Source organism: Myotis davidii, unplaced genomic scaffold (genome assembly GCF_000327345.1).
Source record: "Myotis davidii unplaced genomic scaffold, ASM32734v1 scaffold1960, whole genome shotgun sequence".
In the NCBI taxonomy this organism is placed as follows: domain Eukaryota; kingdom Metazoa; phylum Chordata; class Mammalia; order Chiroptera; family Vespertilionidae; genus Myotis; species Myotis davidii.
In genome coordinates, this window is record NW_006292441.1 from 527,203 (window position 1) to 554,790 (window position 27,588).

The 27,588-nt window shown below is 41.7% G+C and overlaps 1 protein-coding gene and 1 long non-coding RNA gene across 3 annotated transcripts in view; one reads left to right on the top strand and one right to left on the bottom strand.

Moving 5' to 3' along the window:
* Positions 1–177: 177 nt before the first annotated feature.
* ALAS2 (5'-aminolevulinate synthase 2) lies at positions 178–21,977 on the bottom strand. 2 transcript variants are annotated; one of them, XM_006765914.2, is made up of 10 exons: positions 21,858–21,977; positions 16,037–16,232; positions 15,272–15,394; positions 11,228–11,450; positions 10,484–10,668; positions 7,697–7,876; positions 4,513–4,677; positions 3,656–3,924; positions 2,163–2,325; positions 178–469 (listed from the first exon to the last, which is right to left on the bottom strand). In XM_006765914.2, exons 1-10 carry the CDS (start codon positions 21,918–21,920, stop codon positions 306–308), a joined length of 1,731 nt encoding a protein of 576 aa, XP_006765977.1. In that variant the 5' UTR covers positions 21,921–21,977; the 3' UTR covers positions 178–305. The 2 variants fall into 2 exon arrangements, with proteins under 2 accessions (XP_006765977.1, XP_015420896.1); XM_015565410.1 differs by lacking the exon at positions 21,858–21,977 and adding an exon at positions 17,655–17,679.
* Positions 20,932–27,588, top strand: part of LOC107183432 — a 30,634-nt gene continuing 23,977 nt past the window's right edge. Inside the window, exon 1 of the long non-coding RNA XR_001514221.1 lies at positions 20,932–20,942. This is a non-coding gene — a long non-coding RNA (uncharacterized LOC107183432). The remainder of the gene's footprint in view (positions 20,943–27,588) is intronic.

Genomic DNA, 27,588 nt, shown 5'->3' on the forward strand with positions numbered 1-27,588 from the left:
GTCTCGGCTTTTTGTCCAACTTACTTTTTTAGTCTCCTTTCTGGATTTCAGTTTCCCTATCAGTAAAATGGGGTCGGATCTACAAGTGATCTGTGGTTTACTGATGGCCCTGCCACTTGTCTTAGGGAGTCGGGTTTAGTGCAGTCGTTTGTTCTCTATCCAACAGAGGGCAACAAATGCTGCAATTTGCTCTTTATTTGTTGTCAAACTCAAGTCATCTGAAGGCACACAACAAAGCAAAGGACAGGAAGAGGCCCAGCCCTAAGTGAAGTGCAGGTGGCTGGGGATCCGAGGCAGCTGGCTTCTCATGCATAGGTGGTGACATACTGGGGCCCCATGTTTCCAAAATAGGAGCGTTCCCACTCACTCATGAGCTCGAAGTGCACAGGACGGCGACAGAAATTGCAGGAAGCCACAGACACATCCTGGAGGGGCAGCCCGACCTCAGTCCAGGCCACCAGCAGCTTCTCTGAGATGGTGAGAGGAGAGGAGGGAAAGAATTGGTTAGATGTTTTCTTAATCCTTGTGTCACAGTACAGCTGTGCCAAATGTAGATTCCCTTCAACCCTTCAAGATGTCTTGGAACCAGAAGTAGATTCTGGTTTGTTCCAGTGTGTGTTATGAATGTTGCCATTTGTGAATGGGTGCTGTGATGTGTAAAAGATTGGCAAGCTCCTAATTTGACACAATTTATAGCTGTACTGGCCTGGTACAAGACATGCTATGGTGCAAGAAGTGAAACCATTTACTTGGAAACTCGTAGCCTGGAGAGAAAAATGACACTGACAGTAACCACACAGTGTCACTGTTGTGACACAGGAATCTGGGGTGGGGAGTGTTTCTGGAGAGGGTGGGAACCCAGAGGAGAGAACCGGACCTCACTTTCAGAAATGTGTCAGGTGTGTGCCAGGGCTCTGTCCATGGCCTTTTTTTTTAAATTTAATACTTTTCCATTGATCTTTAGAGAGTGGTAGGGAGGGGGAGAGACAAACAGAGAGAAATCAACTGGTTGCCACCCAACCAGGGCTGGGGATTGAGCCTGCAACCGAGGTACATGCCCTTGACCAGAATCTCACCCACAACCCTTCAGTCCACAAGCCAATGCTCTATCCACTGAGCCAAACTGGCTAAGGCTGTCCATGATTTTTTAAATGATCATCCCTTTGGTGATCTAATACAGTCTCATGGATTTAAACACCATCTTTATGCTGATGGTTCTCAAGTTTTCATCCCCATCCCAGACCACCCTCCTGAATTCTAGACTTGTATATTCAATTGCCTTTCAATATCTCCAATGTCAGGCCCCATGCTAAAAACTGCACCCTACAGGAATACAATAAACTTTAGGTGAATTGACTAAACTGCCATCTTTCAGGATAAAAATCAAGCTATTCAGTTAGCACTATAAATCTCTCAATCCAGTCCTTGTTTTTTATTGTCTTTTTGACATTCGCCTCCCCCACACGATTCCTACTATCCTGCATTCCTCTAACCCCTGCTTATTCTTTTTTAAAAATATTTTTTATTGATTTCAGAGAAGAAGGGAGAGGGAGAGATAGAAACATTCATGATGAGAGAGAATCATTGATTGTCTGCCTCCTGCATGCCCCCTCTGGGGATTAAGCCTGTAACGTGATGGGGAATTGAACTGTGACCTGGTTCATAGGTCAACACTCAACTACTGAGCCACACCAGCTGGGCACCTCCTTGTTCTTGATATATCCAAGGCTGCTTCTTATCCTCTCCTCCTTGCCTTTCTTTATGTTCTTCCCTCTGCTAGGAATACCCCTCCACACCCTCTTTATTCTCTTGGTTCAATACAATTCACCTTGAAAGACTCAGTTCAGGTGTCATCCCCACTAGGAAGCCTGTCTTGAATCCCATATGTTGGGTCAGGCCCCTCCTTTCTGCTCTCACACATTCCACATGTACTATCTTTGTTGAACTTTCACCCCTTGAAGTCATTGTATCTGCTATGGCCTCCTCCACCAAACTGGAGCCCTACAAGTCTAGGGACTTTTTTATCCACTTATGGCCCTAGTGTAGAGTCTGTCACACAACAGATGTTTCAGAAATATATTTTTTAAATGAATGGCATCCATTCTCTCAACTTCTTCAGATCCTGGGGCTGAAAGGAGGGAAAGTGCATGTTGAGGACTTACCCACAAAGTCTTCCATCATCTGAGGGCTGTGATGGGGGGAGGGTGCCAGGCGCAGCAGCTCCTCACCCCGGGGGACAGTTGGGTAGTTGATGGCCTGCACATAGATGCTATGCTTGGAGAGCAGGAGATCGCAGATCTTGCTATTCAGCGCTGCATCACCCACCTGGGCTCAGGAGAAAAGCCTGTCAATATCTGTCACCCTCGCCCCACTATCGCAGGTGGAGGGAACCAGATGAAGGAACAACACTGAATTTCTAAACATATTTTTTCATAAGGGCCTTACTCAGTGGCAGCTCCAGAATATCTCTATCAAGGAATTACTCAGAGGCACCAATCAAATTTTAAGGAGTGGGTGGAGGTGGTGCTAGGAACCATGTCTTGAAGCTGTATGCAGAGCAAGCACATAGGTTTTATTTAGCTGGTATGTTAATTTGGATGGTTCTGGATAAGAAGTAAAATCTCTTAAGCACCCTCCGTCTGGGATGCTGCCACTGGGTTAATTAAAAAACAACAACAACAGTTATTTACAAAAGCAATATTTCAAGGGAATGTTGGGTTGGTCCAAGGGGCAATGACTATTTCAACAGTCACATAAAAGTATCCTCCCAGCTCCCCTACTTACCGACACACAAATTGATGTTATTTAAGAAAGAAGAACATATATACATATATGTATAGTCTATGGACACAGATAATAGTGTAGTAAAGGCCCGGGGTGGGACAGGGGCTGGGTGGAGGGGGGCAAAGGGGAAGAAGGGGGAGACATCTATAGTTCTGTCAACAATAAAAATAATAATAAAGAAGTCAGCTCATTTTTAAAGGCAGCAAACACTCAAACATAGTTGAGGATCCAAAATAGCAGTGGCTTTGATTTTGTATTTTCTGACTTCAATTCTCAATAAGAAATGTATTTCATGATCATGCTATACACATACATATATGTACATACATGTGCGTATAGTCATATGCAAAACTGAAACAAATTTCCCATAAAATGAAACCCTTACTATATGTGATGTACATGTTCTTTGCTATTTTTTTTTGTAAGCAACTATATTTATAGTCACAATACCATAGATGTGGTGAGTTAAGACAATGGCCATTCTTAATAAAATACAAGCATTTTCATCATGCATAGTTTATAGGCTCCTTAAGAGGCGGTCTCTTTAAGAGGCTGGATGGTCAAGAAAGATTCTCATCATAACCTATTAAGGTGATGTTATGGCCCACGAATGGTCTTGATGCACAGTCTGAAAAACACTGAATTATATATAGGTCATGGATACTCAATATTGCGAGGGTCAGAACAGTCTAATAAGGATGGCTAATGCAAAAAAAAAAGAAGACTGGTTAATCCAGAACGGCTGATAACTTTTCAAAAATGGTTAACAGGAAAGCAAAGAGTTGATGACAGGAGCAGGTGTCAGTTTGCTGGGTGTGGGAAGGTTCCCAGAAGAGAGAGGAGAGGGTGATGGGAAGTGTGGGGCTCTCACCCGGATGGGAATGATGTGGCTGGGACAGGGGATAACAGGAAGGCCCCTGTCCATTAGTAGCTGGCGCATGTGCTTGACATTGCGCTGGTGGGCCCGCCTCAGTGCTTGGCCCTCCTCTCCCTTGAGGAGCCGCACAGATTCCAGAGCACCAGAGAGCACCATGGGAGGCAGTGAAGTGGTGAAGATGAAGCCGGCAGCATAGGAGCGCACCATGTCCACCAAGTCACGGGTGCCGGCGATGTAGCCACCCACACAGCCAAAGGCCTTGCCTGGAGACAGGGAGGAGGAAGATATGCACAGACCCCATTTTCATTCCTCAAAAGAATAGGATCAAACCCCAGGTAACACAAGGAGGTGCAGCAGAAGCTGGAGCTCCAGACTCCCTTCCCAGACCTCTACTCATTTTTCCTGTCCGTGACAGGAGAATTATTATCAGCAAGAGCTGATAATTCTGCTGCTTTGAGCTAGGACTTTCAAGGCCTGCCATATGCAGTGACTAGATAGGCAGGAGGTGGGTGGGGCTCTTGAGCTGTTTAGGCCCAAAGGTGGAGCTCAGATGAAGCTTGGAGCTGGGATGGGAAAGGAGATTAGAACTACGACTCTCCACTTACTGGGGGGAACCTGGCTATTTGGCCCAGCTCAGGGATCTTCTAAAAAAAACCCCAAACCCAGATTTTATTAGCAACTCTGTAGTGAGGAGGGAGTGGAAGGAGGGAATCCAGGAGTTCCACAGCTGGGGCTGTGAATTCTACCCAAATAGCTTCTGCAGCTTTGGGGGAGGGGGTGGTGGAGAAAAGGATCTTACAAGGGCCTCCTTTCTGGGTTATATGTCAGGGAAGTCCAAGGCACTCACTCACCAAGAGTTCCAGAAATGATGTCAATCTTGTGCATGATTCCATCACGCTCCCCAATCCCAGCGCCCCGGGAACCATACAGTCCTACAGCATGAACCTCATCCACAAAGGTCAGAGCTCCATACTGGTGGGCCACATCACACAACTCCTCGAGGGGACAGATGGCACCTGAGCAAAGCCAAGGAATAGAGGTAGGAGATCATAACCCTTCCCCAACTCCATCTCCAGTGTGGAATTGGGACCCACAACTACCTTAGGATTACTTCAAACCTCTCAGTATGTAATAACTGCCTTCACCTCACACCGGCCCAAGCACGTGTGTGTTCTTTCTCCCTCTCCCTATGCCTCCCCTTCTCCCTCCCCTCCCCCTCTTTTAAAAATATATTTTTATTGATTTCAGAGAGGAAGGGAGAGCAGGAGATAAACATCAATGATTCAATGATGAGAGAGAATCATTGATTAGCTGCCTCTTGCACCCCCCACACTAGGGATCGAGCCGGGCATGGGAATCGAACCGTGACTTCCTGGTTCATAGGTCGATGCTCAACCACTGAGCCATGCCAGCTGAGCATTTCCTCCTCCTCCTTCGTGTGTGTGTGTGTGTGTGTGTGTTTTCTCCAGGCTATGATCAAGGCTTGCCTCTCTTTCCTATTTTTACTTCATTTTGCCAATATATGTTCTCTTATTTATGTCATTTTCCAGCCTCTCTATGCTTCCTTCCTCCCCCGCCCCCAAATCTGTGTATTTCCATTTAGGATTGGCACTAGCTTGTGTGATACCTTTGTTTAAATAAATTGAAAAAAATCACCTTTTGCTCCATATTAATGCCATTCTGATTTCAGATAACACTTATCCCTTCAGCCAGGTGCTGTTGGCAGCTCTGGCAATATATTTATCCTTCACTGGTCCTCCCTCTTTCTATCTGTCTGGATTTCTGTCACTATCTCTCTTTTTGTGGCATTTCCATCTTTGTTTCTATGTCTCTATTTTTATGGTTCTGCCCTATTTTTCTTTCTCCCCTCCCATTCTTTCCTCCCTGTCTCTCTCCCTCCCTCCTTCACTTTCTCATTGTATCCCTTTCTGTCTACCTCTCTATCTCTCTGCTTTGGACTTTCTTTCCCTGTACGTGTGTGTGTGTGTGTGTGTGTGTGTGTGTGTGTGTGTGTGTGTGTGTGTGTTTGGTGCCTCTGTCTCTTTGTATTCTCTGTATATCCATGAGAGTGTATTTCTCATCTCTGTCAATGTTATATGAGGGCACCTCCCCTCACACAGGCTTAGTCTCAATCTATTGGATTGAATTGAAGGTGAATTAGAAGTGATCTGTAGGTTTCTCTTCATATCCATACAGATTACCTTTTTTTCTATGTTATTCTAGACATCTTATATGCTTATAGTTTTTATAAGGTTTTCCAGTGGCTGTGAATCCCATATGCAGACTCTGCATATACAAGTATCCACACCTTTACCATCCCTGGAAACTACTGAGGTGCAGAGAATCGGAATACAGAAGAAACTTGTTCACAGGCAAACAGGGACTCCAGGCCAGGATTAAAGAATGTGAGCAACTGGTGGGAACAACCACAGGAGATGGAGCCCAAGACAAATGGGGCAGTGTGATGGCTCAAGCATCTTTTCAATGAGAGAAATTCTTCCCTACGATCTACAGTTTAGGCAGAGTTTCCATCAAACAATAAGGAAACAGCCCTGGTCGGTTTTGCTCAGTGGTCAGAGCATCAGCCCACAGACCAAAAGGTCCCGGGTTCAATTCCCAGTCAAGGGCATGTACCTTGGTTGCAGATTTATCCCCGCCCCTGGTCAGGGCTCCTGCTAGAGGGCAATCAATCAATGTTTCTCTCTCATGTCAGTTTCTCTCTCTCTCTCTCTCTCTCTCTCTCCTTCTCTCTCTCTCCTCTCTCCCTCCTACTCTCTCTAAAAGTCAATGGGCATAAATGTCCTGGAGTAAGGATTTAAATTTTTTTTAAAAAGGAACCATTCACTTGCAAATGTAAGGAAGGAGGATGGTCATAACATGGTTTCCACCAGAGAAATCATGAATTAGATTAGTCTCAGTAGTAGGAATATAATCATAGGATAGTTTTACTTTATTGCTAGTTATAGAAATGTGGCAGTGTGCACACTAAGTTCTGTACATATGTCAACCCATTTAATTCTCACAGCTACTCTATTATTATCACCTCTATTTTTCAAGTAATGCAACTGAGACACAGCAATTACGAAACTTGCTCAAGTTAAGTAACTTGTTATGCTGAGTTTTCAAAATGGATAGTCTGGTTTCACAGCCTGTGCATTACCATTACATGATGCTGATGGCATGTACGTTCGCTATATCAGAAACTCTCCTTTGTTTTAGTTGGAAAAGTGACAAATTGAAATGAAGTGAGGACCTCCTCCCTTCAATAAATCCAGAAGGCGAGGTCTAAAATACATGAGGTCTGCTCAAAGGGAGCAGCAATAAAATGATTTGAGCATTGTTTCAGTTGGGGAGGGGGGGAAGAGGAAGGAGGGAAAAGGTAATTTTTTCTACTTAGATCATAATAAATGGGATAACTTTCATTATCTCTAATTCTTACTACTAGATATTTTACCTTGGGGGAAACTTAGACTCAAAGAGTTAGAGTTACCCAAGGTCATAGAGCAAGTAAGTTCCTGGAATTTGAACTCAGGTCTGTCTGATTTCAAAACCTATTTTGACTCCAATGCTTCATACTGAACCTTGAAAACAATCTTCAGGCAATAATTTGTAAAATTTTCCATTGCACAAACCAGACACTGATGTCATTGATTTATACATAATTTATCATGGAGGGAGCCCTTGTATGAAAGAATTAGAATCATATTAGAATCAAGATAAATTGGAAGCTGCCTATGAACTTTAATTTCTTAATCCGTAAGATCACTATAATAGCTGCCTCAATATTTTGGCATCCACTGGTTGTGTGATCTTAGGCAAGTTACTTCACTAGTTTGTATCTCGCTTTCCTCATGTAAATGAATAGAAAGAATAATGGCACTTACCCCATAAAATTGTGGTGAAGATTCAGTACATTAATATACATAAAATGCTAATAATTTTGCTTGGCATGTAATAAGCACTCTGTAAATGTTAGCTGTTATTATCATGGATTTTGTGAGACCAATGTTAGTAAACATACACACATATACATACCATCCATGGAGTGAACAGTCTCAAAGGCCACAATTTTGGGTGTCTCAGGGTTGGACTTTTTTAGAAGTTTCTCCAGGTGGTCAGGGTCATTGTGCCTGAAGACAAACTTGGCTGCTCCACTGTTGCGGATACCTTGGATCATTGAAGCATGATTGCCTGCATCTGAGTAAATCTCGCACCCTGAGGAACCAGATGCATAATTCTTAAATTTCTATCCCAGTATTCCTACTTTATCCTCAAGACCAATCTGGCAGGGACAGACGGCCAACCCTTTCCTCCCGTTGAAGACCTGTATGACTTTCTGGTGAACCTGCCATGAAGGACAAGTAGACTGGAAGTTACTTAAGAGCAGGAACCATGCCCTAACCGGCTTGGCTCAGTGGATAGAGCATTGGCCTGCGGACTGGAGGGTTCCAGGTTCAATTCCGGCCAAGGGCATGTACCTTGGTTGCGGGCACATCCCCAGTAGGGGGTGTGCAGGAGGCAACTGATCGATGTTTCTAACTCTCTATCCTTCTCCCTCCTCTCTGTAAAAAATCAATAAAACATATTTTTTAAAAAAGAGCAGGGACCACATCTCTTTGTCTTTCTCTTTCTGATACCCAGCATAAGGTGAGGTACACAGTAGTTGATAAATAAGCACTTCTTTAATAAATGGATGAATAAACATAACTAATATATGTGAGTGAATAAATATATGAGTGAATATATTGCTAAATGAAAGGATGAAAAAAGGGGGTATAAAAAGATGAGGCTTAAGAGGTAGGTAGAGGCCAGATTATCTGGAGCTTTAGAAGCCATGATAAAGAATTTGGAGTTGGGACTGGCCGGTGTGGCTCAGTGGTTGAACATCAACCTATGAACCAGGAGGTCACGGTTCAATTCCTAGTTAGGGCACATGCCCAAGTTGTGGGCCTGATACCCAGTGTGGGGTGTGCAGGAGGCAGCCAATCGATGATTCTCTCTCATCATTGATGTTTCTATCTCTCCTTCTCCCTTCCTCTCTGACATCAATAAAAAATATTTTTAAAAAAGAATTTGGAATTGGTCCTAAGGGCAATGAGGATATATTAAAGGGTTTTGGGCAGGGGAGTAACAAAAATATGTATGCATTTAAAAAATATCATTCTACCTGATGTGAAGAATAGATTGCAGGAGGGCAAATGTGAAATAAAAAAATTATATTGGCCCTAACCAGTTTGGCTCAGTGGATAGAGCATCGGCCTGTGGACCCAAGGGGCTCAGCTTCAATTCCGGTCAAGGGCACATGCCTGGGTTGCAGGCTCAGTCCAATGTGCAAGAGGCAGCCAACCAATGATTCCCTCTCATCATTGATGTTTCTATCTCTCTCTCCCTTTCTAAAATAAAAATATTTAAAAAAATTATATTGGTCTAGGCTAGGATGGTTGCAGTGGAAATGGAAAGAAGTTGAATTGTAGTGGTTGAGGAGGGGGTTCACTGGAAAAATTTCCAAGGATATTGGATTTAGTTGGGGTTATGTGTGACTTCAGAATAAGTTACAGAGAAGCAGTGGTGATGTTTATAGTGTGCCAAAGAATTAGCAGGAAGTGAGGAAGTAGCTAGCAAGTATGAAGACTTCTCTCAAGCAGTTTGCCAGTCATAAGGAGAGAGAGAGGGCAATAGCTTGAGCATAATGAGGGAAAATGTTTTCTGTAAGATGCAAAAGACTTCAATATGATTAAAGAAAGGGAGAGGCTGAAGATACAGGGGAGAGTAAACTTATAGATCAAAGTTCCGGAGGAAGTAGAGGGGAATAGAACACAGAGCACCAGCAGCAAGATTTGTCACCAAGAAAAAGGGCACCTTTTCCATTATGATAGGAGAGAAGGAATGAGGAAAGGACATGTGAGGATGCTCATGTGGGTGAGAGTGAGGTGTAGGTCTAGGAGGGTTGAGGAGAATGGGAATTGGCAAAGCTACCCTGGAGACTTGGAGAACTGACCATGAAAACAGGATTGCCAGAGAGCATAGACAAGCTGGTAGAAGTTGGGAACCATAAATTTTTAGTGGTTCCCGCCTGAGCAATTACATAAGACCAGGATTGAGAGAGAAGGTGGAGAATTATATTTTTCCAGGGTTGGGGCTGTGATGGAAGGATGACAGCCAGATGAGTTCAGGATATTATTGGCTAAAGAGTGGGAGAGAGGGAAGATGGGATGTTATTGACTAGAGAGTGGAAGGTGGGATCCAGATCGAATCCGGTGTACAAGGGAAGGGATTGGCTTTAAGCAGAAGAAGAGATGCACTTTCAAATTGTAAAAGGAAAGAATGAAAGAAGAATCAATGAATAATTAGAAAAAATTTTAGGTTTGGTGGCTGTAAGTTAAAGGAGTCCCTGTCTGGTGATTTGCACACGTGTGTGTGTGCATGTGTGTGTGTGTGTGTGTGTGTGTGTGTGATGTAAAGTGTGAGGTAATTTGCTAAGAGTGAAGGAGGAGGTAGTCACAGGTTTTAGATGAGGGAAGAAAGTTTAAAAAATTGGATGTGGGGGCATAAAAGTATTGTTTATGACTATTAAGAGCCTAGTTGAGTTGGGGGATGACAAGTTTATTGTGTTACTCTTCTGTGAAGTTGGGCAGTGTTTCTTAGTAGTGGTCTTCAGCGTATGTGTGGAAGAGGAGAAAGGAGAGGACTGTAGTCATCCAGCATTGAGGATATGCAAGGTGGGTAAGAAAGAAGGGCAATGCGAGCAAGTGAACACAGAATAGAGGGAAGGAGTAATGAAGACAGACTGTATGCTGTATAAAGCTTAGGCCATAGGCTTACCTGGCAGGATCTTGGCCAAGGTGAAGAGAGTAGAGTCATTGGCCACAAAGCAGGAAGAGAAGAGCAGGGCTGAGTCCTTCTGGTGCAGCTCAGCCAGCTCCTGCTCTAGCTCCACATGAAACTTACTGGTACCAGAGATGTTGCGGGTGCCACCAGCTCCAACTCCATGACGCTGCAGGGTCTCCCTAGTCAGGAAAAAACATGGAGACAAGGAGAAGAAACCCTTGACAGACACTGAGGAACTGAGTAGGTTTCTCATGTGTTCCACCCATTGATGGGGGTCAATGATGACAGTGATCCTGTGTGAGCTGTGCCCTAAGTGACTAAGTAGAGGCCAGGATGAGGATGGTGGAAAGACTTGGAACCTCCTCAGGTTGAAGGCACTCAGGGATTAAGGGAGAATCTAGGTTGAGCTTGAGCAGCTTGAAAGACTTTCTAGAGGAGGTCATACACCATCTCTGTCAATACTCATTCTGCAGCCAGAATGAGAACTCATGGAGAGTGGGCTTGCTTGTTCTTCCATCCTCTCCTCAATAGCACTGTACACTCAAGAGTTTAGAAAACATGGTTTGTTGATTGATTTAGTTCCTATCTGAGGATTAAATATGCTGGAGGTCCTTGTATGACAGAGGTGGTGGGTGGAACCCAGGTTTCTACTCCTAGCTCTGCCTTTTCCTTCCACCTGTGGCTTTGGCTCTTCTCTGGAGTGTCCCCACAGCACGTGGCCCAGACCCTACTACTCACTGTGTAGCTTGCAAGACCCGAGGGTGACGGCTCATGCCCAGGTAGTCATTACTGCACCAGACAGACACATCCTTTGAGGGCACAGATGCTTCAGAGAAGTGTTGGGCAAAGGGGTATGCATCAGCCCAGCGGTTCACAGTCTTGAACACACGGTAGGTGTGGTCCCGTTTCTTCTCCATGATCTTGTCCCTGAAAAACTGGTCATAACCAAAGACATGGTTTCCTGCAGGAGTAGAGATGGGGATGAAAAGAATTCATTTAAAATTACTTTCTGGTAAGCCTGCATTTTATTTATACAGTTGATTTTGCCTTCTCTAGTTTTCTTTTCATTTATTTATTTATTTATTTGATCAGTCATTAACTTACTGGGCTACATTAACTTAATTCAACCATTCTTTTGCTTACTCATTCACTCAGTAATTTACTCATACATTCACTCAGGCTTTCTACCCTTGTGGTTAGTGTAGAAGCCTCATTAGAATTACTACTTCCAGTATCAGTGGAAAGAGTATTGACAGATTTAGTTTTAAGTAATTACCTTGCCACTTTCTACTTATGTGACCTTGAGAAAGTCATGAATTCTCTCCCTAAGTTTCAATTTCTTCATGTGTAGAATGAGGCTAATAATACCTTCTTGAAGAATTGGGATCATCTGATTACACACAAAATGTAATACACCTAAAATAATACCTGGCACATATTAATATTATGAGTAAAAGTAATAGTATTAGTGGTAATAATAATAACAACTATTTGCTTATATTATTATAGCCAATATTTAATGACTGCCTATTATTTGTAATGCTCTGCCTTATGAACTTTATAGCTATTATTTTATTTATTTCTCACAACAACCCCATGTGGAAAGTTCTAGTAGTATCTTTATTTTACAAATGAGGAAACCAAGGCATAGAGAGGTTAGGTAACTTGATCAAGGTCATACAGCAAGTAAGTAGCCTACCACTAACTGACCACAACCAATACACAATGGGGCAATCCTATTTTCAGAATAAATTGAAATAACATATGCCAAAGGCCTTTTAAACTCTAGAGCTCTATACATGAGACAGAAATCATGATTGTTGCCAATGGTAACTTATGAGGTAGGGGTGTGTAACACTGATAATATTTTTACTGCAAGGATGTTTGAAAATATGTATCAAAAGTTTTTAAAATGTGCCCATGGCCCAGTGGTTGAGCATCCACCTATGAACCAGGACATCAAGGTTTGATTCCACGTCAGGGCACATGCCCAGGTTGTGGGCCTTATCCCCAGTGGGAGGCTTGCAGGAGGCAGCCAATCGATGATTTTCTCTCATCATTGATGTTTCTATCTCTCTCTTTCTCTCCCTTCCTCTCTGAAATCAATAAAAAGAATATAAAAGTTTTTTAAATGCACAGACTGACATACCTACAGAAACTCTGTAGCACATTTGACAAAAATGATTGATATCCAGAATTTGTTTTTATACATTGAAACATTACTATGAACAATGTTCAGCCTAGTAGAAAAGTAGGCAAAGACTATAGACAGAGAATTCAATAAATGTAGAAAAAGATGCTTCATCAGGGAAAAACAAACTGCACAAACATATTTTCACTATCAAATTGATAAAGATTTATAAGTTTGATAATATCAAGTGCTAGAGAGGGTGTGAGAATGTGGATACTTTCTGTGATCACTGGTGCATCACTTTGGAGGGCTAATAGGCAATATTTATTAATACTGAAAATGTACACACCCTTACACCCCAAGAATTTCTACCTCTTAGTTTCTATCCTAGAGAAACACTTACCTATGTGTTTGAAGAAATACATTCAATGATGTTTGTTGTACCACTACTGGTTATAGGAAAAATTGGAAGCAACCCAATAGAGGAGTAGATAAATTATCTCAAGTATATTCATACTAAGTCTAAGATAATCTACAAATTATATTTGGGTACATTTATATGAATGGAACATCAACATACAATATAAATTGAAAGTATATGCACAATAAAGTGGGAACAATAACCTGAAATATAGGTGCTTGATTAATGGAATGATATTGCATTCATGCTACAGAACATACTTTGACCTTTTTTGTGTGTGTGCTTCCCCCTCATTATTATTATTACCTATCATGGAAATAGCCACATAGATGCTTGTCTGAGACTGTCCTGCCCCTGATACTGCCTCTCGCGATACTGACTGCCTCTTGCATACTGGTTGCCTCTCGCATATTGGCTGCCTCTCATATACTGGCTGCCTCTTGCGACACTGGCTGTCTCTGGCATACTGGCTGCTTCTTGGGATACTGGCTGCCTTGACTCAATAATTATTATGCAGCTCTATGTTTAGAGACATGGAATGATGCCCATGACATATGGGTAAGTGAACAAAGCAAAATAACAAACTCTGGGTAGAATAAGATCACATTCCTAATAAAAACATATGTGGAGGAGAATGTAGGAGGCGTGTGTGTGTGTGTGTGTGTGTGTGTGTGTGTGTTTTCTGCTACATATTGTGTGTGTGTGTTTAGTCATAGAAGAATATCTGGAAGAAAACAACAAAAAATAATGGTGGATTGTGGAGCGCTGGTTTCAATTTTGCTCTTTATACTTTACTGTATCTGTTGGAAAATATTTTACAGTGAATCATATTCCTTTTATATTAGGATAATAAAACAAATTCCATTATGAAAATGAATATAAACAAATACAAAAGAGGGAAGAGGCTCTATGAAGGGTGGGTGTTTCTGAGGGAAGCATGGAGAATAAATGATAGGAATAAACATTTAATGAGGCCTCATAACAAGCTAGAAATATGTCCACTGAAACAGGTATTAAAATCCCACTGATCCAGATCCAGCAAGTGCCAGCATTAAAATTTAAACTCACACTCCCTTTGATTTCAAAGTGCTTCCTTGCCATTTCCCCTACTGTGTTAGAAGCCCTTTCAGCACTCCTTCCATATTTCTACCTCCTTTATTTCCACCTCAGCAAATTCACTAGCCATGTTGTTGTGTAGCAGGTATGTGACTTTCCCTGAAATTTGCTCTGGTTCCCGGGGACTAGAGAATAGATTCCTCAGGCTGGTTGAAGCCAGGGAGCTGGGTAGGTCTGAAAGGGGGTGTGGAATACATAGGCTATGCGGGGGAAGGGAGGCAAAGAAAGCATGTGTAGTCATTTTTAACTCCAAACAAAGTATATTAACTCAAGTTTATGAAGTAAGGAAGCCCTCTGCAGAAAGAAAAAAACGTTCTACAAAGTGAGCACCTATTTATCTCCCCAAGTGGAGCCTCCTGTGTCAGGAAACCTTCCACAATGTGAATCACATTTCTCTCCAATAGAACTTTCCCTTAGGTGAGGTAACTGGGGCAAGCCACCCTGGGTTTTCCATGTGGGAGGTAGATGAAGCACAGTGTATCGTACTGTTCTTTTCTGAATGTCATTAAGATTTGATTTTGAAATTTTTATCCTTAATGATCTTGCAAAAGGGCCTATGAAAGATGTCAACAATACAACCATCTCTCAAGTGTGATTATCTTGAGCGATCTGAACCATTTGAGTTGACCTGGGGCTCCATAAACTTGGGTAGTATGTACCTATTTCCAACACTTATTCTTTCATGCAAATCCAGGTTGTCAGTGTGGCATTGCTTAAATGTGGGACCCCCACCTCCTGGGATTCATTTAGCTACTTGGAAGAGAAGAGGCAGAACTCTAAAGGGGGAAGGAGTTTGAGGCCACAGGTACCAGATTAAGTATATTCAGGGAATAGGACAAAATAGCAGCCCTAGGCCCTATAGACCATGTTCCCCAAGAATGGTATTTTAAACTAATGGCTAAAATTTATAGGAACCTATGCATTTGTGTGTATTGGGGAGGGTGCATTTCAGTGCACAGTCTAAGCTATTGCCTACCATGGTTCCCCTAGAAAGACTGGACTCTCCATAATGGGATGTATAGTAGCTGCCCTTGGAGTAGCCTAGCTCAGGACTGTGGTGAAGTGAGTTCAAGCGTTAGGAGTAGAGGTTGATGAGATGGAACTTGACTCCAACCTGTCTTGAAAGTCTTCACATCCTCCTGGACTTCTGGGGCCGCCTTCTGCACAATCTTGCTCTTCCCATCCTGGAGTTCTGACAGCATGAAGGGACAGTGGCTCTTGGCCCAAGATGGAGAATCTATGCAAAGGTAAGAGAGTAAGTGGCAGTGCATTTTTAACCATAAATTCAATTTAAAAATTATTGCTGAAACCTACTATAACCCAACATGCCATCAGGCTATGGTAGAGACACAGAGATGGATGAGTCTGGTCCCTATGATAAATCCCTGTGATGAGAGCTCTTAAACTTGCAGGAATGGCACCCACTGAAGACACATTATAAATAGTGCTGGGAGGGGATGGAAAGCCTAGAAAATCTAGAATAGGGAGGACACGTGACACAGAATTGGAATTGGACAGGCTGGAAATCTAAGCAGGCTTGACAGAAGAGATGATGCCCAAGTTAAGTGTCTCATGAGAAATATGATACACTCTGGTAAAGGGTGTGGAAGAGGATCATTGATAGGAGTGAAGGCACAGAAGCTTCAGATAGTAGAGTTGATCTAGGCAATTTTAAGTAATTCAGAGTGACTGGAGTATGTAGAGTATGAGGGGAGATGTTGGCAGAAGTCAGATCCCAGCTCATTTTAGGCCAGCTCATTCTGCCTTAACTCTTTTCACATAAACCCTACCAATCATTAGGCAATGATGAATGGTATGACTTGGGACCTTGTGTCTAGAACCCAGACATTCTCCCCATTTTCCAGTAGCTTCTTCTTACCTCCTCCAGCCTTGGTTGCCTTAAGGTGGATTTGAGAACAGGTTGGTCCTTGGGTGGTCAGGATGGGACAGCATCCATTACCAAAAAGAAACTGGTGAGTCTTAATAAGCTTGCCCAGGGGGCCTGAGGGACCCCGGGCAAACACAGGACAGCGTTGTAGCAACATGACTGCTGCCACCATCTTGAGCCCGAAGTCCTGCAGAAGATGTGGAAGAGAGGAGATCTCATCATGAAGTCCTCGCCAAAAGCCAAGGGTCTTTCCTGGATTGGATTCTTTGTCTTTAGCTTCCTACCCAATGCTTGCCCTTATTGTCCTTTCAGGGTAAGAACTTCCCCAATGTTTAAATGTACGAATAGGGCATCAAAGAGGAAGAAATAGGAAACTAGTTGTTAAGCAAAGAGGTGAAGGAAAGAGTTCCAACTGGAGGTCAGAAAGCCTGTCATTGAAGTGTGACTGTGGCCAGGATGGGAGTTGACAATCCACTAACTCTGTGAATCACTGCTAAAGGCCAAGAATTTAAAAAAAAAAAAAAAAAAAAAAAAAAGGCCTCAGCCCAGTGGAGATTCAGCTTGAAAATACACAAAGATACCATTGATCAGGGCTTCTGAGCCTCATCCCAGAGATTTTCCTGAGCAGGCCCAGGCAGAGAGGGAGAAGGAGTGTGAGGCCACAGGTACCAGATTAAGTATATTCAGGGAATAGGACAAAATGGCAGGCCCTAGGCCAGTAATGGCGAATCTTTTGAGCTCGGCGTGTCAGCATTTTGAAAAACCCTAACTTAACTCTGGTGCCATGTCACATATAGAAATTTTTTGATATTTGCAACCATAGTAAAACAAAGATTTATATTTTTGATATTTATTTTATATATTTAAATGCCATTTAACAAAGAAAACTCAACCAAAAAATGAGTTCACGTGTCACCTCTGACACGCGTGTCATAGGTTCACCATCACTGCCCTAGGCCCTACAAATCATGTTTCCCAAGAATGGTATTTTGCTGTTCTTGGACTTGCTTCTGTATTTTGGAAAAGCACAGATCGAGAAGGAGGTGAAAGCAAGACTCAAGGGGCCTGGGGAACAAGTCTATGGGTGAATGAAAGAGATGGAGGCTAAGACAGAGGAGAGAAAGGGGACAGAGAGAAGATCATAAAAAACACACCAAGTACATATAGTAGGTGTTCAATAAATATTTGTTGAATATGGGAGTAAACTAATGAGTGAACAGAGACTCAAATGGAGAAAAGAGGAGAGTAGGGGAAGAGTCAGGAGAATAGAAAAATTAGGAAAGATAAAAGAAGGAAAGTGAGAGACAACAAATGTATAGTCATGGTAGTGGAGTGAAGAGTACAGAAATTGTGAAAGAGAGAAAAAGATAAAAGCCAGACGGAAAAGGGAGGGTAGAGATAAGAACAAGGAGAAGAGGACTGCTCCAGAAAAACAGAGGACAAGAGGATGATGGGAGAGATATTAGTGAATGAGAAAGCAGAGGTAGAGGCAGAGACAGAAGGACACAAAAGAGAAATGAGGACAACCCTAGCCAGTTTGGCTAAGTGGATAGAGCATAGGCCCACGAACTGAAGGGTCCAGGGTTCAATTCCGGTCAAGGGCATGTACCTTGGTTGCAGGTTCCCCGGCACTGGTCGGGGTGTGTGCAGAAGGCAACCAATCGATGTGTCTCGTTTTTCTCTGTCTCTCCCTTTCCCTTCCACTCTCTCTAAAAATCAATGGAAAAAATATCCTGAGGTCGGGGTTAACAATGAGAGAGAGAGAGAGAGAGAGAAATGTGGACAGATCAATGAGCATAGAGGAATATACAAAGACTCAGAAAACTGAGAGTAGGAATGGAGAGAATTTAGCAGGGGCAGAGAGTCAGTCAGGCACAAAAATAAAGGAGAAACGCTGTCAGAGATTGTGAGGATGGAAGAGAACAACTAAGAACAAAAACAGATCTAGAGACAGAGAAGCATGGATCAGATGCTCAAACCTCAGAGGGAAGGTAGGGGAGGGTGGGGGTAAGGGGAAGAGATCAACCAAAGGACTTGTATGCATGCACATAAGCCTAACCAATGGACACAGACAACAGGGGGTAAGGGTGAGGGCAAGACTGGGGAGATGAGGGGACAATGGGGGGGGGGGATAAAGCAACATTTGTAATACCTTAATCAATAAAAAAAATTTTTAAAAAGAGTTCGGGGAAGAGGAGCACGGCCCTGTTGAGGGAGATGAGACAGAGACAGAGTGACAGAAGGGAGTTGAGACAAGATAAAACAATAGAGACAGAGAGGTGGTTAAGGTGGGTTGGGGGTTGATATGAGGAAGGGCTGAGAGAAAGACAGCTAGAGAGAGCAAGAGGGAGGAACAGATGAAAAGAAAAAGGGCAAATTGGATATCCAGTATCAGAGGATCAAGAGATAAGATATGGGACAAGACTATAGGAAAGATATAAAAGAATGTGGGAAGACTAAGGCCTTGGCATCACCAGGAAAACTACTGGGTAGAATCTAATAGCACCTCTATGCTATTAGATATAGGGTCTTACATTGTAAGCGACAAGTGAACAGAAAGAGCTCATGGCCCTTTTCTCATATGGCAACCTCCTACACCTCTTACCAAGCAACACCTTCCCTTCCAGGTCTCACAAAGCAAGCATGTGCTCCCTAACTCACAAAGCAATCTCTTCCCCTTGTTTCACCCTAGAGCATCGTCTAACTCTCACAGGCTGTCATAGGAGCAGAGATTAGTAGGTGGGGCAGGGTGTGTAGGCCTTGAAATTGGAAAAAGTCAAGGGGTGTTTAAAGGATTAAATGAAACTCATCATGTTAAGCTTTTAAGACAGTGCCTAGCACATCGTTTTCAATAAATGGTAGCTTTTCTTATTGCAATTCTAGCTCTCCAACTCCCTATTGGACATTCTTGAAAAGTCACTTCCCCTCTTGATCTCAGCTTTCATCAGCTGTCAAATGTAAAGTATTTATGCCTACCTCATGTGGAAGGTAATGAACTGGGCCCAATGCCTACGTTATATCTGGAGATATGAGTTTTTCTTTCCCTTCCTGCCTGCAAAGGCTAAAGTACTTGAGGCTGAGCCTGCAGACCACAGATAAAGCTCTAAGAGTTTATCGCCACTGAGGTATGACCGCTCCCCAGATGAGACCAGGGTGTGGGAGAGAAGAGGAGCTCCTTTCTAGAATCACGCCTGAGCATCTGGCTTGGGGCTGACTCTGGCTATTGGTGGTGAGGAGGGGTGGATCACCCAGGGAGAGGAATGCAAAACAAATAGCTAGGTTCCAGGCTCTTAGAAATGCTTTTCTCCAATATCAACACTGAAAGTAATGACAACAGTGGGACATGTAATAGTAAGGAGAGCCTCGAAGATCGGAAGCAAAGTCAAGTCCTGCTTTGGGATGATGGTGAATTAAAGCCTACTCCCATTCCCTTGTATAAAAATGGAAAAAGTGCAATACACTCATCATCTCTAAGGGGTTTTGGCTATGCTGTTCTCAGGGACCTAGAAAAATATAGACTACTTCTTGGAATTTGTTGAACTATCAAGTTCTTTCAAGTTTCAGTTCCAATTACTCTGTTCTTTTACTCCTTTCCTGGAATTTGTCCCACCTCACTCTGTCCATCTTTATGACCCAAAACTCTGCAGTCTATTTACCTTGGATTCTGTTTACAATCCATCCCACTACCCGTCATGAAACTGGAGTGAGTAAAATTGAATAAAAGAAGTCTTTTAGCAATTTGGGGTATTAAAAGCACAGCGCCTGGAGCCAGACTATTTGGGTTTGCATCCTGGCTCTATCACTCACTAGCTCTGGGACCTTAGAAAAATTACATCTCTGCTTTGTGTCTTATATCTGTAAATGTAGATAATAAAAAGGTCCATCTACTTCACAGGGATGTTGTGAAGATTCAGTAAGATAATCTATATAAAGTATATAGAAGAGTGTCTATTCCATAGTAAACACTGAAAAAGTGTTAGCTATTATTTTTGCTTTCTATAAGGGAAGTTACATCATGAATACATCAGACCAGGTCTCAAAAATTGATTCTTGTCCCAACCCTCATTCTTGCCCTTATTCTGTTATAATTTACTATGTGAATTTGGGTCCTGTACTTTCTCTCCCTGGGCCTCAGTTTCTCCACAGAATAGATAATTTCATAGAATCCATCAGATTCTAATAGGCAAACACTCATATAGTACTAACTGCTGGAAATACTTCACATGAATTAACTTATTGAATCCTTGTAACTCTGCAAGGTAGACACTAATGACAACTTTATTTCAAAGTTGATGGAACTGAGGCTCAAAAGAATTAAGTAACCTGTCTGGGTCACAGAGTTAGTTAAGTAGGAGAACCAAGATTTGAACCTGGGGAATCTGGTTACAGATCCTACTAACTTAACCACTGTGGATCTGTGATTTAACTATTACTACATGTATTCTTGACTGAGAGCTCAACTCCAGAGGTCAAGCCCCTCTACTGCACTAACAGGCTCCTTTCTGGAATAGTTGAATTTGAAATGTAACCAATGCCTTTACCAAAGAAACATATTTCTAACTGAAGTAGAATTTCAGGCACTAGTAAACATTCATTCATTCATTCATTCCACCACTTAATAACTTATGCACCCATTGTGTGGCAATCCTTGCCAAGGGTCTTATTAAAACAATGGTTTTATTCAAAGACATAATAGTGCAATTTTGGGCCAAGTGACAGATCATTACTAGAAGGTTTTCCCTGTACCTTAAAATCATCTCTCATGTCAGCAGCCAATCTGTAGTCCCTGATATCAGAAGGGCCAACCACAACTCTACCCCAGCAGAGAGCCAGAAACCACTAATTGTAGCATTCCTTGCCCCCTCTTTCCTCTTTGTGGCCTGCTTTGTAAGAATAGGTTAGGTCTGGAGTAGATGTGGACACTTAATTACAGGAGTTGGAAGCATCAGGTTTTACTTCCCTTCCTAGCAACCTCTCTCCATCATGAAAGAATCATAGCGAATTTTAGATAACAGGAAGCAGAAATCAGAAATTCTTAAAAACAGAAAAATTTAGAAGACCACAAAATTAAAAGAAGCCATGGACATCATAGGCTAAGCTCCATTTTCAGAGGGTCTCACAAGGAATTGGTATGAGAAAACAAATCTATTGACTTTCAGCACAGGGCTCTTTCAGTGACACAGCATTCCTCTTTCACGGTTCCCCCTTATTTCTACTAATTATCCATCTCTCAATTCCTTCAAATCTTTCTCCAATTCATTATTCCCATAATCTCTACATGTCCTGTTTTCTCTTCCTACTTCTGTCCCCCTAGGCTCTGACTCATAGATCTATGCTACAGCTAAGCAGAGAGAAGGAGTCAAAGTGAGAGAGGAATGGAGAATTGCTGGAAGAAATATCAGGACATCTTTCTGGGAGAGAGAGAAGTAGAGGAAGAGAGAGACAGAAAGACAGAGACTGAGCAGAATAGAAGGAAGAGAGAGAGAGAGAGAAAGAGAGAGAGAGAGAGAGAACACAGACAGCATTCAGGCAAAGAAGGGAAAATAAGAGAAAGCTAGTGTGTCAGAGAGAGATGAACTGAAGTAAGTGACCTTGAAAACTAACAAAGGAGAGGAAACAAGGAGGGAAAGACAAAAAAAGTTAAAAATAGGGAAAAGCAGGAAAATACATGGGGGGAAGGGGAGAGGAAATGACAGAGAGACAGATTCTAAGAAACAAAGTCAGATCTAGCCAGGGTAGAGAGTTAGCATGTGCAGCCTTTAGGTGGGTAGACAGACCAGAAAGAGGGCACCAGGATGAAAGTCACTCTTACCTGTTGCCCTGCACTGAGGACGAACGAACGACTGGGTAGATGCTGTGGGTCAGGACCTGGCATTTATCCCTTCCTCCTTGGCTCAGCTCCACCCACCCCGCCTTCTGCTGGCCTGGCTTTGCATTGGCCCCAAAGGTATCTTAGGCCCTTCTTAGAGATAAAACCCAATGTAGTCCTCTCTCCCCCAGCATTAGCTCTCCCCTTTCTGTTTTCTTTCTCTTCTTCCTCTGATGTAGTAAAATGATCTTGCTGGGCTTTGGAATCAGATCATCCATATATAGCTAAGGCACCTTGAGCAAAATTACCTCTCTGACCCTCAGTTTCCTCAGCTATAAAAGGTGGGCAATAAAACTCAAAAGCAACTGTAGCACAAGTAGGAAGGGCTCTCTCTAGCAGTCAGCTTCCATAGGTGACATCTTGGTCATTGTAACAACTCAATAGCATCATGTACAGAAAACACTAAATACAGTGCCTGGTCCAAAGAGTAACAATGTTAAGTGCTTATTATGCACCAGACCCTTGGTTAAGTGCTTTACATGGATTAACTTAGTTTATCCTCATAAGGACCTTACAAGATAGGTATTATTATCCCCATGTTACAGATGAAGAATCAGGCTAAGAAAGATGAGGTAACTAACTGATAATTAATTAGCCAGCTAGTAAGTACATAGCCCAACTATGAACCCAGGCAGTTTGCTTTCAGATCCACACTTTTTCTGTCTAATCCCTTCACCTTTTTTTCACCAGCTCCCCAACCCCCTTCCCCCCTGACAGCTGTCAGTCTGTTCCATGTATCCATGCCTCTGTTTCTATTTTGTTCCTCAGTTTATTTGGTTCATTAGATTCCACATATAAGTGAGATCATATGGCATTCAAAAAGCAAGTTTGATTTTTAACTTTTTGAGGAAACTCCATACTGTTTTCCACAGTGGCTGCACCAATCTGCAATCCCATCAACAGTGCACTAGGATTCCCTTTTCTCCACATCCTCGCCAACACTTGTTGTTTGTTGATTTATTGATGAAAACCATTCTGACAGGCATGAGGTGATATCACATTATGCTTTTAATCCTCATCTCTGTGATGACTAGTGACATTGAAGATTTTTTCATATTTCTCTTGGCCATCTGTATGTCCTTTTTGGAGAAGTATTTATACTAGTCCATTGCCCATTTTTTTAATTGGGTTGTTTGTCTTCTTGGTGTTGAGTAGTATAAATTCTTTATATATGTTGGAAATTAACTCCTTATCAGATATATCATTGGCAAATATGATCTCCCATTCAGTGGGTACCCTTTCTATTTTCTTAATGGTTTCTTTTGCTGTGCAAAAGCTTTTTAGTTTGATGTAGTCCCATTTGTTTACCTTTTCTTTTGTTTCCCTTGCCTCAGGAGATATATCAGCAAAAATATTGCTGTGAGAAATGCCTGAAATTATACTGCCTATGTTTTATGCTAGGATTTTTATGGTTTGTGACTTATATTTAAGTATTTAATCAATTTTAAGTTTATTTTTGTGTATGGTATAAGTTGGTAGTCCAGTTTTAATTTTTTGCATGTGTCTGTCCAATTTTCCCAACGCCATTTGTTAAAGAGACTGTCTTTACCCCATTGTATGTTCTGGCCTCCTTTGTCAAACATTAATTGCCCATAAAAACATGGGTTTATTTCTGTGCTATCTATTCTGTTTCATTGATCGATATGCCTGTTCTTGTGTCAATACAATGCTGATTTTATTACTATGACCTTGTAGTATAGTTTGATATCAGGTAGTGTGATACCTCCAACTTTGTTCTTCTTTCTCAAGACTGCTGAGGCTATTTGGGGTCTTTTTTGCTTCCATATACATTTTTGGAATATTTATTCTAGATCTGTGAGATATGCCATTAGTATTTTAATAGGAATTGCAATCAATCTGCAAATTGCTTTGAGTAGTATGGACATTTTAATGATGCTAATTTTTCCTATCCATGCTTTATTTGTGTCTTTCTCAATTTCTTTCTTCAGTATCTCATAATTTCCCTAGGACAGGTCTTTTACCTCATTGGTTAAATTTATTCCTAGGTACTTCATGCTTTTGTTGTGATAGTAAGTGAGATGGTTTTCTTAATTTCTATTTCTGATAGTTCATTATTGGTATATAAAAATGCCACCAATTTCTGAATATTTTTGTATCCAGCTACTTTGCTTTATTCATTTATTAGATCTAGAAGTTTTTTCTGGTGGAATATTTACAGTTTTCTATGTACAATATCATGCCATCTGTGAATAATGACAGTTTTACTTCCTCCTTTTCCATTTGGATGCCTTTTATTTGTTCGTCCTATATGATTGCTGTGGCTAATACTTCTCCCAATACTATGTTGCATAAGAGTGGTGAAAGTGGGCATCCTGTCTTGTTTATGAACTTAAGGGAAACACTTTTAGGTTTTGCCCATTGAATATGATATTGACTGTTGGTTTGTCATATATGGCCTTTATTATGTTGAGATATGATCCCTCCATTCCCACTTTACTGAGAGTTTTTAATCATAAATGGGTTTTGGTTTTATCAAATGCTTTTTCTGCATTTGTTGATATGATTATGTGATTTTTATCCTTCATTTTGTTAATGTGGATGTATCACATTTATTGATTTGCTAATATTGTACTAACCTTGCATCTCTGGAATAAATCCCACTTGATCATGGTGTATGATCTTTTTAATGTATTGCTGGATCCAGTTTATTAATATATTGTTGAGGGTTTTAGCATCTGTTTATTGGGGATATTGCCCCAGAGTTTTTTTAAAAAAATATATACTTTATTGATTTTTTACAGAGAGGAAGGGAGAGGGATAGAGAGCTAGAAACATCGATGAGAGAGAAACATCCATCAGCTGCCTCCTGCACACCCCTCACTGGGGATGTGCCCGCAACCCAGGTACATGCCCTTGACCGGAATCGAACCTGGGACCCTTCAGTCCGCAGGCGGATGCTCTATCCACTGAGCCAAACCAGTTAGGGCAAGCTTTCTTTCTTTGTATTGTTTCCATCTGGTTTTGGAATTAGGATAATGCTGGCCTCATAAAAAGAGCTTGGAAGTCGTCCCTTCTCTTGAATTTTCTTGAATAGTTTGAGAAGGATAGGTATAACTTTTCCCTTAAATGTTTGATAAAATTTACCTGTGAAGCCATCTGGTTCAAGACTTTTGCTTGCCTGGGAGTTTTATTATTATTGTTGTTGTTATTATTGTTATTTTAAATAAATTTTATTGATTTTTTTACAGAGAGGAAGGGAGAGGGATAGAGAGTTAGAAACATCAATGAGAGAGAAACATTGATCAGCTGCCTGCTGCACACCCCCAACTGGGGATGTGCCCGCAACCAAGGTACATGCCCTTGAACGGAATTGAACCCGGAACCCTTCAGTCCACAGGCCGACGCTCTATCCACTGAGCCAAACCGATTAGAGCTATTGTTATTATTATTACTGCTTTGATTTAATTATTTGTAATTAGTCTATTCAGGTTTTTTTTATTCTTCCTGATTCATTTTCAGAAGATGGTATGTTTCTAGAAATTTATCCATTTTGCCGAGTTTGTCCAATTCCTTGACATATAGTTGTTTATAGTATTTTCTTACAATCCTTTGTATTTCTTTTATTTTTATTGATTTCAGAGAAGAAGGGAGAGGGTGGGAGAGAGAGAAACATCAATGATGAGAGAGAATCATGGATCAGCTGCCTTCTGCACAACCACACTGGGGATTGAGCCTGCAACCCGGGCATGTGCCCTGATCGGAATCGAACGGTGACCTCCTGGTTCATAGGTTGATGTTCAACCACTGAGCCAGGACAGCTGGGCTATCCTTTGTATTTCTGAAGTGTCAGTTCTCTTTCATTTCTGATTTTATTTATTTGAGTCCACTCTGTTTTTGTGGTTTTTCACATAATTATCAGATAACATTTTAACATTTTTTTTATTTACTATGCCAAAGATTGCTGCTATTTTCTCTACTGTCTATTTTGCTTTCCCCAGGCTTGCTTGTTGAACAATTTTGAAAATTTAGTGTTGTTGTGGGTTTTTTTTTTAGTTTCTCTTATTTAAAAGAAAAAAACAGTTAAAGATGATAATTAGCCTGAGGATAGATTTGAATGGATCCTTCAACTTTGAATTTATAATGTTTTCACTGATTGTAGTTCAAATTACCATGTAATTGCATTTTAAAAATTTCATCTTTACCCCAAGATAACTTAGAAGTTTTTTGTTGTTTTAAACCAATGAATATGGGTGAAGGTAGCTGTTGTGGAGTATAGGGTCTCAGCTCCAGCCTACAACTGGACCTCTGAGAGGGAGGCTAGGACTGGGACTTATATCAGTAGGGATACCCGAATCATTTGGAATAGAGATAAAATTATAAACATATCTTCAGCTAATCAAGCTCTTTCCTCACAATTTAAACTTTGGTTGCTTCCTTCAAATTGCTGTTTTCCTTTTCTTTTTAAATTTTATTTTATTAATCCTCACCTGAGGATTTTTTCCATTGATTTTTAGAGTAGAAAGAAGAGGAAGAGACAGACAGAGAGAAACATCAATGTGAGAGAGACACATCAATTGCTTGTCTCTCGCACAGGGATCAAGCCTGCAACTGCAGTCCGTGCCCTTGACTAGAATCGAACCCGGACCCTTCAGTCTGCAGGCCGATGCTCTATCCACTGAGCCAAACTGGCTAGGGCAAATTGACCTATTTTTCACAGTGAAAATATTGGCAATGATATCCTTATCCTGCATCTCCTGCTCCCTGATGCCCTGAGGGGGGCAGGGAATGGGAAAACTGGGGGTAAGAAAGGATGGGGGGCATGGGAGATAATTTGGAAGCTCTGATGTCCAGACCCCTATAAGGGGTAGGAGTATTTTAGGCCAAGAAAGAGAGGACTTGAATGTATCCTTGCACTCTGTTGCAACTACAAATTAGAATCCCGAAATGGAGAATCCTGAGGCCAGGATGATAGAGCCAATCTAAGGGCATATATCTGAGGTTTGCTAGCATTGAAGTTTATCCCAGATAGTTGGATTTCTAGGAAGCCCCTTCAAAGTGTGATAAGGGTCACAAAATGGTTTACTATGGGAGGATTCATTGTAGAGGTTGAGAATTAGAATGGTGGCATGGATGCCAATGAGGATGATTTAGAGTGAGCACACAATGCTAGATTGGAGAAGATGAAGGCAGGTCTCAAACAAAAAGCCTTCCTTTATAACGCAATGTGGAGGCATTGATAGGAGTGACTGAGAACCTCTGCTCTGGAATAGCTTACCATGTAGGGATTCCAGGAGTAGTGCTGGCCCCTGTCTCTTCCGTGGGTCAAATTTCTTCTCTGCCTTCACTCATTTCAGTAGATATAATGGGATGGAATGGGAAAACAAAAAAGTATAGAACTGTTTTCTATGATTAGTGATAAAAATACTATTCTATAATTCAGAAAGAAAGAGAGGCAGGAAAGAGTAGAAATAAAGATGTCTATTCTGCCAAGGTTCTTAGTCTAGGGTCTCTTGTCAAGAAACCCTCAGAGCCCAGCTGGTGTTGCTCAGTGGTTGAGCATCAACCTATGAACCAGGAGGTTAGGATTCGATTCTCGGTCAGGGCACATGCCTGGATTGTGGGCTTGATCCCCAATGCGGTGCATACAGGAGGCAGCCAGTCTATGATTCTCTCTCATCATTGATGTTTCTCTCTCTCTCTCTCTCTCTCTCTC